The 13,219-nt window shown below is 30.6% G+C and overlaps 2 protein-coding genes across 2 annotated transcripts in view; one reads left to right on the top strand and one right to left on the bottom strand.

Moving 5' to 3' along the window:
- The window catches only part of LOC111641548 (probable isocitrate dehydrogenase [NAD] subunit alpha, mitochondrial), an 81,658-nt gene that overhangs the window by 59,796 nt on the left and 8,643 nt on the right, over positions 1-13,219 (bottom strand). Inside the window, exons 3-4 of the mRNA XM_023387728.1 lie at positions 9,584-9,713; positions 4,740-4,873 (exon numbers count right to left, since the gene is read on the bottom strand). Of these exons, the coding sequence (XP_023243496.1) occupies positions 4,740-4,873; positions 9,584-9,713 (264 nt within the window). The remainder of the gene's footprint in view (positions 1-4,739; positions 4,874-9,583; positions 9,714-13,219) is intronic.
- On the top strand, positions 6,913-7,606 carry LOC111641545 (tigger transposable element-derived protein 1-like). The gene has a single exon (XM_023387719.1). The coding sequence runs from the start codon at positions 6,930-6,932 to the stop codon at positions 7,464-7,466; it is 537 nt and encodes a 178-aa protein (XP_023243487.1). The 5' UTR covers positions 6,913-6,929; the 3' UTR covers positions 7,467-7,606.

The raw sequence follows: 13,219 nt of genomic DNA, 5'->3' as shown, positions 1-13,219 counted from the left end.
TACCGATTGGATATTATTCCTCCGAACTTTGAAACTCTTCCTTGTAATTTCAGCCTTTTATTTTTCTGACAAAACAATTATTTTATGTATTCGTGAGACTGTCGGGTAGGCACTCGTTAAGTTTTGCGTCTGTTTTTCTTTTCGAAAGGTGAGAGTATAATAGCAAAGGTAGAGAGTGGGCAGAAGATGCCTAATGTTGCTGGGCAGTATGGCGTAAACAGGTCTACAGTAGGCTGAAGTTCAATCTTATTTAAGAAACATACTGTATAATCAAGAAGACTCAAGCAGCTAAAGGAGTAACAAAAATCACATCTGAGAAATAAAGAATATCGAACAGTTCATAATGGAACACGAAATGGATCTGACGACAGAAGAACGCCAAGAACTCTTGAATGAAGAACACCAAGAAACTCGGCGAGATATGTTTTCTTCTGAAAAAGAGGATTAATGCCGATATCTTATATTAAAGATCCTTTGAAGAAGTGGGAGGATGTCAGAACAACGGTCTTAGAATGGCATCCAAACCAGGTTAAGGCTTGGGGATTTCTGCAATTGCAATGCTATTAATTACTTACGAAAAATCCTGAAGAAGAGAGAAAAGCAATCGACATTAGACAGATTCTTTAACCCTTTCAAACAGAAAAAAAACACGACTAATAAAAACGCAAGACTATGTATGTATGTATTTTTATTATCATCAATACATATAAATAAAGGTAGTAAGAAAGTATATATTTTTTTATTTTGGGGGGTCTCCAGAACCAATTAATCAAATTCCCATAGAAACCTATGGTAAATCGATAATCGGTTAACGAACAATTCGGATAGCGAACAAAGTCTTGGAACGGATTATGTTCGTTAACCGATCACCCACTGTATATAATTAAAATATATATACAATATATTATTTATTGTTTTAAGCTGTAAAAATCTTATTTTAATTGAATCTCGTTTGAATGTCAAGTTATGAAAGTGCTTTCCTATCCACTTCAAAAGATGGGAAATATATTCAGAATTGTTACATTTATAACATCATTTATGATCTAAGCAACTAATAAAAATTGATACAGAAATTTGTCTGCTCTGCAATTATCAACTAGGTGTAACTTTTCAAACATTTTTGCTTTTTTCACTAACTGATTTATTAAAAATTACACTTCAGCCCACAGAGCTATTAAAATAGTTATGACAACAGCATTTGTTTGATGAATGTTCAAGTTCAAAGGTCGTGTTATTAAAGAAATTTTCCAACCACTTTAAAGTGTGGGAAGCTATTTGGTTTTCTCAACATTTATGATCTTAAGTTTCTTTTTCATTACTACTATACCCTGGTTCTTGTCAAATGAATGAATAATTTCAAAAAAGTTTATAGTTTTTTGGTATTGTAAGCTTAATTACAACAATAAGACAGAAGTTTAATAACATTAATATGTATAACAATAAATGGTGATTGACAACTTAACCAGATAAACTTCTCTAACAGATAATAATTGCTCAGCTTTTTACAACCTGCCCTCCTCCCTTATCCCTATTTTAATCCAGTTTTTATTTGATGCAAACAGTCAAAATTCATGGCCTAAAAGAGTATTTGAATTGAATCTTGATCTTGTTTTAAAATATTTTGTATGTAATTAATTCTTTCAGAATATTGAAAGTGGAACATTGCCTTTTTTATAAAGTTGGTTATGAATGATGGAGTTTGTTATTTAGTGTCCACTATTTAGAGCTAAATATAACAGGTGTCCTATTTGAAGGTCTGGGGATTGTAAAAATGTCAGTTAAGTAGAGGTGCAGGGGCGTGCCATGACATTTGATGATAGGGAAGCTGTGTTTTTGTAACAAGCCGACTTCCAGGGGCAATCAGTCAGTGATGGTCTAGGGTCCATTCGTATTCGTTTGTTCGATAAGCCAGTAAAAACTGTAGACTTCTCTAAATATATTTTTAATTAATAGATTATCTAACGCCCTTAATAAATAAGCAAGTTCAATATAATTAACTCTGTTATATTAGATTTAATAGATTCTCTACGCCCTCTAAATGCCAATTCTCACTTCGATAACATCTAATAATAAAAATATAATATATCTATTAGCCGTAACTATCTCGTTATAATTTTCAATATTTATTTTATATTGTGTACTAATGTTAAATTCTATTCTATTTTGATTTCCAAATTGCTTCAATTTTACGAAAGATTCGATGCGAGATTTAGGATTTTCGTGTCTTTTGCCAGCTTTATTAAAATTATTTAAATTGTCAAAGCCAAATTATTTAAATTGTCATTCCACACACTAATTTCATTTGAAAATAGCAGGCAAGCCAACAAAACAATTTTTGCATTTTTATGCATCCACAGAGCCATTTTATATCTTCATAAATTTTATCATGAAAATGTTGAACAAATTTTTTTGTCGACGTATATATATTTAATTTAGACATTGGTCTTTCTCTTTTAATAATGTTTTCTTTTTCATTATAAGATCTCGAGCCAAAACTTTTTTAAATAAATTTTCAATATCGCAATTACATTCTAAATCGCTAGCTATAATATAAGGGCTAAAATTAAAAATAAAATTATAAAAACTTACTTGTTAAAATAAAATGTGTGATGGATATACATGTACATACCTGGTACAAAATATTCAATTGTATGAATATAGTTTAGTGAAGAAACGTACATAAAAATAGCATAAGATATTCTTTACTTTTTAAATATTAAAACAATCCGCTTAGTTAAAAGTGCTCCCTATCAGTGACTTGTGGATGAAATCGGAGACGATCTTGGTAGGTGTGCGATGCGTGCATGCGTGCCAAATCCCGAGGGTGCCGATACCAGTTAATGTCTCTTTTGTCTCATCACTAGTATATCTCAAAGGACGCGACAGGGTTGTTGTAAATTTTAACCGTTTCTCATCATAGCTGTAAAAATCTAAATACGTTAAACTTAATAGATTGTCCATCTTTTGTTTTCTAACTAATTCGTTTTAGGACCAGGTGTTGTCCACGGAAATTTCCAAAATTTACAACTTTTCAGTCACTCTCGTTGAACTGTAAAAATTTCTGTCTTTATCACATCTAATACAGTATTTCGAAGAAATCAGTCCCCACTGTACTCGGCTATAGATTGGTTCAGTTAAGCTTTTGTTTAAGTAATATTCCAGCTCTTTCGTCAGGGTTTTGTTTATGTCCCCAATTCCCTAATCGCTTAATTATTTAACTACTTCTTAAGTAGAAATAAGTCGAAAGCAGTTACTTTGTACTCGAATATTTGTAGTCTCGGGAAAAAAGTGGAAAGACAAATTTTTATGACAAACGGATACATAAATCGTAAATTTAAGGAAAATAAATTCTAGAGCTTTTTCTGTACCTCGTGCATCTCTCTCATTCATTAAATTTAGTTGTAAATGATGCTACCAAAGTAACAGTTAATTTTTTAACATTATACAAGAATTGTACACGTTTTTTTCTACATCCCCTTAAAGATGGGATGTACGAAATCGTAATATCACTGGTTTAACATCGAAATCCGTGAGTAATATAAAATCGGAGAGCGGAATAAATATATCAAATATTTTAATGGATTTTTTAAACTCCTGTCAACTATACAGAACTATCGTAAAAACATACCAGTAAATTCTTATCGGTTGGGTTAAGTTATAAATCTACTCGTTATTCACGTAATCGAAATATCTAGTGGGCAGGCGGCTAACAGCCCAGAACCGGTCCTTGATAGAATTGGAATCTTTATATGTGTGCAGCTTTCACCCAAGGTCGTAGGCTTCCACCGGCTAAACCGGGTGAGGTTGGTGCTCTGTAAAGCGCATGCGCAAATCTGGCTTTTCGTAATCTGAAAATACAGGAGATTCCACTCCGCCACTAATATTCTAATATACAATAGCAATTTTTTTTTCACGTGTAGTATAGAAATTTGTAATAAGATACATAATGTGGTTATAATAAAATATTGTGAGATTATTTTCATATAATTAAAATTAATATGTATTTATTTTTTATAAAATATAAGGGAAGCGGCGCTTCCACCGCTTCTAATGACGGCACGCCACTGTAAAGGTGTCCGCTATTTGAGTGTGTCTGTTAATGGAGGTTTTGTATATATCAAACTGAACTTGATCAGTTGCTGTATAGTGAACTATTACAATAAACTGATATATAGCAAATTAATCCATTCAACCAAAGTTCAACTTAAAAACAGAAAATTCCATGTAATATTTTGAGTATTGTGGTAAATCTCAATACAGAAATTTATTAAAACAAACTGAAAGTCAATGAATTTATAACTTTTTGCCATAAGTAATTCATCAAAAACATTATTATATAGAGAAATCATATATTCTGAATAAATTGTTTTACTTAAAACTTTAATTTTTGAGTTAATTTATTTTGGGGATTGATACAATAAGAATAAATTATGCTCATTTCTATCTTATATAATAATTATTAACCATTTATAATTATATATCAGTGATCATTTTTAATTAGTAGTTATGTAAATTTTAAGATTTTAATTTGCAATTATTAAAAACTTGCAAATTAAATATGCTAAAAAATAAATTAAGTGTTTCACTTATCTCTGTTGAATACTGTAAATAAATAATATAATAAAAATTGAAAACCTTGATACTAATTGATGAATTATTGATACATTTTAAAGAGCTTTTAATGATAATATATTTTATCAAAACAGAAAAATTTCAATTAAAAAGTATATAAAACTCACATAATATTTGCTTTATGTACTGCAGTAACCATATTGCGACCATTTTGAACAGCATAATCAAAAGCAAATGCTGCTACGCGATGTGAAGCTTCTTCTGTGATTAATTTAATGCTTTGCACAACTCCATCAACAATCTAAGAACAAAAAATTTTAATTTAATATATTAATGTCAACATATAAATAAACTTATTTTTATTTTGAATAAATTTTAAAATAATATGTATGTCCAGTTAACCCTAGATCACAAAGCCTCATCATTTTTATGACACAAATTTGTTAATTCTTATTTTTCTCCTTGTTTTGCACTATCTTGCTGGTTTTTTTCTTTTTTTTTTTAGTACCTTCCTACATTGTTGCCAGGATCGTCATAACAAGTGCAAATTCTTAGGATTGTTTTTGTTTATGGAATAATTGAAACTGTCTGCGTCAATTTTACAAAACTTTGTGACTATGTGTGGTGCCTTGAATAAGGATAATCATGTTTATATTTCATGTGTGTTTTTTCTTTATATGACATAATTCATGTAGATTAATTTTTCATTCTTTAGTTTTATTTGCTAGTCAATCATCTTGTCACATTCCATGCAGAAATATTACTCATTTTATTATTTATTCAGTTGTCTGTTGGACATGAAAGGGAAGTGAATTTAAAGATGATCTCTTCATCCATTTAATTGAAAAGCTAACCAAACCATGTATGAAGAAAATACTAGAATCATACACCTTGCAGACACTATTGTACCTCTTCATACAAAATGTTTTACAGAAAAATCCTGCCATTCCCAGAGAGAATCCAACATTTGAAGATGAAATAACAACTTGTCATATCTACCATTCAAAAAAATGAACTATTTTAACACTACATATTGCAGCCAGTGCAACCACATATACAGCAAAGAACATCGTGCAAATCAATGTGTTAATTGCTACAAAAACTTTTATAATAATCATCCAGTATCTGAAATTGTATAAAAACTAGTATATTTCAACATATATTTGTTATATTACTGGCAATCAGTATTCTGACATGATAGTAATTAATAAAACAAAAAGTCATAAAATTTACAAAGCTTTGTGTTCCTGTAATAATGATTTATGTTTTGTGATCTAGGTTTAATGCAAACAATAATATAACATTCATAAAAAGCTGTATATATTAATAGTTTCTAATTAGTTACCAAAATAATGCTAAGTTCAAAAGTACATACATAGCTTTATCTAATAAAATTTATTACAAGAAAAATATCTAAAGTCATCCACAAAATTTGATCAAAACACAATAGAAAACAAATAAAAAAAACATTATTGCAATTTTGTGTGGATAATCTCAGATGCATATAATACACACCATAGTATACAGTCATACATCGACTTACACTACCCCGACTTACACGAACCCGGAGTTACGCGATTTTCAAATCTCATCGATTCGTATTTTGTTTGCACGCCACAAAACTCTCGATTATTCACTCCCCCACACTATTGTTCAGCTTAATGTTCGGATGTGTTGCGCGGAATCAACGCATAGCTACAATTTATTTTGTGCAATTTATTTCTGTTTGTTATATCTACAGAGACTTGAGAGTCTCTATGTGGTAATTTCTTGTAACCGTTAACGAACCAAAAGGCGAGATAAGATTAACGAGAACATTTATTAGCTTACATACATCCGACTTGGATTTTATACAAAAGGCATCTGCAATCGTGAACAATTGACGAAAAAAGTATACATTTATCAGATAATAAACAAAGACTCATTTTGTAAACAATTTACCTTTTGTATATACAACTGACAAGATTACCTTTCAAATTATAAACAAACTTGATCCCAAGCGGTCTTTTGATTGTCGGACATACAAAAGAAATGAACAGATGTCGCCTAACTTAAGCGCGGTTTACAATAACGAATATGATTAATCTTAACACTCTACTATGTCATCCAAACGAAGTAGAACTGATTCTTCTGCATCAAACAAGAAAAGAAAAACTTTATCTTTGGAATGTAAAGTTAACATTATTAAAGAGTTCGATATAAAAATGAAAATTTGTGAATTGGCAAAGAAGTTTGATCTACCGGAATCGACGGTCAGAACAATTATAAAAGGTAAAGAAAAAATTCTTGAAGCTGTAAAAAATGCTCAATCTTTAAATTCAAGCATCATTCGTAAACATCACAGTATTATCGCTGAGATGAAAATAATGTTAAAATTATGGTGTGATAATCAAGTAAATGTGAAAAATTGTCCTGTTGATCAGAACACGGTGTGTTCTCAAGCTAAGCTGATTTTTGAGAGATTGAAAGAGGATGCTGGAGAGGTGGCTAAAGATGAAGAGTTTAAAGCTAGTAACGGTTGGTTCAACCGATTCAAAAGTCACTGTAATTGGCATAGCATTGCAGAAAGTGGAGAGGCGGCAAGTGCTGATAAAAAGGGTGCATCTTACTATCCAGAGAAATTCAAAGCTATGACAGATGAAGGTGGCTATACCAGCCAAACCATATTCAACATAGATGAGACTGGATTGTTCTGGAAGAAGATGCCTAAAAGAACTTTTATCGTGCGTGAAGAGAAAACCTTTCCAGGTTTTAAGGCCGCCAAAGATCGATTGACGGTGATGGTTGGTGCGAATGCAGCTGGTGATTGTAAGTTAAAACCTCTCTTAGTTTATCACTCGGAAAATCCAAGAGCATTGAAAAATGATTCTAAAGCTGGCTTGCCTGTGATTTGAAAGTCGAATCGTAAGGCTTGGGTGATAGCTTCCCTTTTTGAGGACTGGTTTGGTCATCACTTCAAACCTGAAGTTGAACATTATTGCCAATCTAAACAAATTTCATTTAAAGCAATGCTAATAATCGACAACGCACCAGGTTTAACCCCTGCAACTTTAACTAATTTTGACCCACATGTGAAAGTTGTATTTTTGCCACCAAATACAACCAGCTTGCTTCAACCGATGGATCAGGGAATCATCAAAACATTCAAAGCTTATTACACGAGATGATCGTTTGTATATCTGCATGAAGCTATGAGACAAAACAACGAGCTCTCTGTTAAAGACTTTTGGAAACAATTCAATGTTTTAGATGCAGTGAGAATCATTGGACAATCTTGGAATGAAGTTTCATAAAAAACTTTAAATGGCGTCTGGAAAAAACTGTGTCCTTTTTTTTCACCATTGAAACTCAGGCAGAATCAGTGCCAGAGCCTGATGAAATTGGTAATGTGATTGAAGAAGTTGTCGATCTTGCCAGGCAAATAAATTTAGAAGTGGATAGTGATGACATTCGAGAACTGCTGGATTCCCACAATAAGGAGCTGACAATTGATGAGCTCATAGAAATGTGTGAGCAAGAGCAAGACATTGAAGAACTTGATTCTTTAGATCCAGTTCAATCAGAAGATCGAATGACGGTTGGAAAATTGATAGGCCTCAGTTTTATTGAAAAGGGGTTACAAATTTTAGAAAATATAGACTCCAATGAAGAGTGCATTTCTTCTACAAAACGAGAAATAAAAAAATTATTAGTGTGCTAGGAGGAAATTTTGCAGGAGAAAAAAAAATCTTTGAGCCGTCAGGCGAATTTGTTAGATTTTATGAAGCCTTCTACATCAAAATAACTTAGGTTTACAATTTTAATAATATAATTTGTTATACGAATGTATTATCTAAGATTTTATTAAACATTTTTTTTCTAAATTATTGTTTTCTTTAGTCTCCGGTCCCAATTAAAAATAATTTGTATGTATTTATATGCAAAATTATACCCCGACTTACGCGAATTTGACTTACGCGGTTATCGCTTGGTCCCACCTATCGCATAAGTCCGGGGTATGACTGTACTCCACAAATACTAACAATGGAAATAAAAACTGTTTAATTTCATTGATCATATATCCATTAACCATGATCATATATCCCATGCTCCAAAGTGAAGTGACTAATAAAACATGATATTTGCCAGTATGTAGTTTAGAATGTACCATCTACCCCATTAAAATATTGTTTTTATCTTTTATTTCTAATAGCAGTTATTTGTATATGTAATTATGAAATAAGTGTATCAGAAAATTAAATGAAAACTACTAAACTTCATAAGCATAAAAATTATAAAATGGCCTACTGAAGAATTTTTATCATATTGCTTTATTTCAGTTTGATTTATCAAATAATAATATTATTATATATTTTATTATTGATAATTATGAACCCTAAAATAAACTTTTAAAATTTTAATATAACTTAAATTATTTTATATTTTTTAATCTAAACTTTAGTGAGTGTTTTTAATAAAGGTAAATATTATGAAGTATTTTTTTATTCCACGATATAACATGATTCTTTAAATAGTTGACACTTCCATGTTGTGGCATTACAAATAGTGACTTCTTAAAATTCACATGTACTCACAAGCATTTTCAATAGCTTATAGCTATCATCCTCAGGCAAAAAATTCAAAAGTATTTAATCTTTGAAAGTTGGCATGAAGTGTAATTTATAGTCAATATGATTCTTATTTTTCTGTAAATTTAAGTACTTCCATCAACACATTTGTAAACCACAAGTTGAGAGACATTGCATTACCCAAATTAGCTTGGGCATCTGAATGTTAAAATTTCTAGTGTTAAAAACTAATTATATTTGACTTTTCATTAGCTAAAAATAATCAAAAGTTTGATCAAAAACCATTACTATGAATAAACTTTTTGCTTTAATCCTAAGGTTACTATTAAGTAAATTAAAAAATTTACTACTACACAAATAAAATAATTATTTCATGACTAAGTAATGTGGTTATAAAAAAATAATAAATTTTAGAATTAGATAAAACTAATAACTTTTCTTACCTCATGTTCAATGCCACTATATTCTCCTTCAGTATTTTCTCTAATTGTTACCACATCAACATCTTTATATAGTGTTTCTACCCCAGAAACAGATCGACATGGACGAACATTTGCATAAAGATTAAATAACCTACAATATAATAAAATATTTTAAATAAAATAGTATCCTATAAAAACAGCATTAATAAGTAAAAACATAATATAATAAAAATGTTACAGTATAATGATGATACTTAATTTAATATTAACAAGACTAGGAGAAGTCATTAAAGAGTAACAAAAACTATCAGAAAGCAACGAAAAAGTAACTGAAAACACTCTTTACTAATTGTATTTTATAGAAAAAAAATCACAATTTTCTGCTCATTAAGATTACAAAACACACTTTTATATTACATTTATAAGCATAATTATTCTTATAGGTCATCTTTGGTACCCAAGTAAAATGTGTTTGCTGATATGATGTCATATCAAAAGTGATGAATGACCGAGCTGACTCTGAATTAGCTTCACTCTTCTTCCTAAATGAAGTTAACATGGCAGATTGTTGTATGCATGTGTGATAAAAATGCATTATGTTGTTTATGCAACAATGCATTGTAGTATGTTAATACTGCTGGAATGTACTATAGTAATTTTTTTAACAGTCTCAACACAAATTTTGCATCATGGCATTTTTTTAAAACACCAGAACATGTCACAGCACTATATACTTACCAAGACACAATAGTTCTTGTTGTAGCTGTTTCTGTAAAGCCACAATGCATTCTAATCATTTTCTCTATTCAATGTGAATTTTCAATCTTTCACAGTTTCACAAAGTTTTCTGTAGATGAATGTCAAAAAAGCTGAATGTTGAATAAAAAGTAACAAGACTGGAGATCTCTGAAGACAACTGCATCAAATTGAAAGTGATAATTTTAATTAATGCATAAATCATCATAGATGAGATATGGATATATCATTTCATGCTAGTAATGAAAAGATCTTGAAGCAGTGTAAATATGTTGATTCTCCATTTCCTACAAAGTTTGACACCCAGCCTTCAACCAATGTGGTCATGTCATTGGTCTTCTGGGATTACAGTTGTAGAGTTCCCATGGGTATTATAAAGAAGAAAGAAATTGTCAATGCACTCTGTTACTCTGGACTATAATTATCTGGCAAAGTTTGCAGGGCAATACAAAAGAAAAAATCAGGATTATACTTAAGCAGAAAAATTAGTCAGATTTTTCTTCTCAAAATAAATTTTTTAAATTAATTCTTTCTGCCCTGAAGACACTAATAGGGCCTTTTATCATACCTGTCATGGGTTTAGCACAGTCCACAATGGAGATGGCCAGGTGTTAAAAAATAAGAACTACTAAAGAAAAGTTCTGGAGTTTCCTGAGAGCCAATACTGGATTCCCAGAGTGGCCAGCTGATATCTTTACAACTTTGATCATTAGGCTGTCAAAATATCAAAATGGCTTGATCATCTCATTATCTTTGCAATCTGAACTTGTCTCCAAGTGACTTACATTTGTTTGTTATTCTGAAGAAATATTTTGGCAGAAAAAGTTTACAGACAATGAAGAGATAATTAATGCAGTTTATCTATAGTTGATGATATATGCATGGATGAGCATAATTGATTACATTTTATCTATCTTTTAGTCTACCAGCATGACTAAAAAATAGATAAAATTTGTAGAAGTTGCAACAGATTATGTTGAAAAAATAATATTTGTAACTTCTTTTTTTATGTGTATTTGTAAAGTAATAAAATCAGTCAGATATTTACTGGACAACTCTCACAAATATGAAATGACTTCAATCTGAATGTTTCTTTATCAAAGTAAGCTTAAAAAAAGACTTAGACTGAAACTATTAAAAAAGTTATGATGGTTCACACATTGTTATCAGAGAGAACATTGTATCAAAAATGATGAAAAGAAAATAGATAACTCATAGCTGCCATGTAAACACACTGTGGGTTAATTATATATGGCTTTGCCATCCAAGACATATCAAAAGTTGGTGTTGAAGATTTGCAGAAAAGAAAATAGTCATGAAGCCAATATGAATGGGATCAAGGATTCTAACAATGAGGTATAAAATGAAAATATGTATCTAATATAATAAATTAAACAAATAAATAAAGTCTACTAATTTCAGCAAGTCAACTTTTTTTTTTCAGTCAAAATCTGATCATCTTTAGCTTAAATCCTGTGTTCTAGATAAGGATTATATTATTTGGCAATTGACAGACAGATTTAAACATTTACATGAAGAGAAACACAAGAGAAAAGATTTCTTGCAGGCAAAAAACTAAGAAATGGTGTAAAAAAAACACAATGTGGTTTGCTAATGTGCAGATAAAAGTACACTTCCAGTATTTTTGATTAATTCATCTTATAAAAGCAAACTGCATGATTATTTATCACTTACAAGATCACAAATTCTGAATAAATATCCTACTAATTTCATATTTGTCAAGATTATGGATAAAAATTTTCCAATTTCAGATATATTCTGAAAGAGTTGCAAGGCAAGATACCAAGACTTTTCAGAATGGTCAAAACTCAAACTCATTTAACAACACTATTTACCTACAGCAGGAGATTATCCCTAAGGGATTTTACTATTGGCTTTTTTTTTTAGCAGAAATTGTCATGCAGAAGGTCAAAGATTTCATTTTCAGATTGCCTCTTACCATTCATTAACCTTAATTTATCTCTAATATTCAACCATGTCCTTTAAGCTTGGCAGGGCACACACGAGGAATTCCTATGCTTTCTTCATATTCTACACAACATTTTTTCATCTATAAAATTCTCCTTTGAGACAGAGGACCTCAATAATGCCATTGTTTCCTAGATATTTAATACAGAGGACTGATTGAGGCTTATGTTTTAGTGTGTTCCACAGATTTGGATTATCCTATCCCCTCTCATTGTACCATGCTGCTTGTTCCAACTGAGCAAGTACAAAAATGACACCATCAGGGCACACATAGCATAGGACTAATATCTTATCTGATTACTGCAGATACACTCAGTAACAAATTCAACAACATAAAGCATGTCAGCCCACGAAAAATACCCAACAACACATTCAAGTTTGTGCATTGCAGAGACTTTTGTTCACTTTTCTGACACTCCACACTCTGGGTTATTTCTAGAAAAACATTTTTCAAAGCATCCATACCTTTTCTTGGCAACATTTCCATAAAAATCACCTCTCATAATATTTTACTACTTACAATCATGGTATGTATTGAGACAACTACTTTCTAACAACAGAGATCATTATCATACAGTAGAGCGTCGTTTATCTGAATCAATTGGGGACTAGGGTTGTTTGGATAACCAATTATGTACGAAAAAATATATTAATTTATCCCATGTTGAAATTTTTCTCTGTTGCTTGTCGCTTCGCGTTGATTTTTCGTCGATGTTAAGCCTAACGAAGACTATTGTATTGTTAAAAATTATTTTTTTATTTTGTACAAACAAAATAAATATATTGAAAAATATAAAAACAATAAAAAATTATACTTCAGAAGTTAATTTAGTATCAAAAACGTAAAATATTTGAGTAGCCCAAGACATAGCCAAAGATTGCAGCGCCACAGCACTGGCGAAAATTTAAATT

Source organism: Centruroides sculpturatus, unplaced genomic scaffold (assembly GCF_000671375.1).
Source record: "Centruroides sculpturatus isolate CEXI.00-Female unplaced genomic scaffold, Cexi_2.0 scaffold1481, whole genome shotgun sequence".
In the NCBI taxonomy this organism is placed as follows: domain Eukaryota; kingdom Metazoa; phylum Arthropoda; class Arachnida; order Scorpiones; family Buthidae; genus Centruroides; species Centruroides sculpturatus.
The sequence above is the reverse complement of the archived record's forward strand: the minus strand, read 5'-3'. Positions and strand labels throughout refer to the sequence as shown.

Coding starts and splice junctions, on each gene's coding strand:
- LOC111641545 (XM_023387719.1), top strand. CDS start 6,930: ATGAAAATAATGTTAAAATTATGGTGTGATAATCAAGTAAATGTGAAA.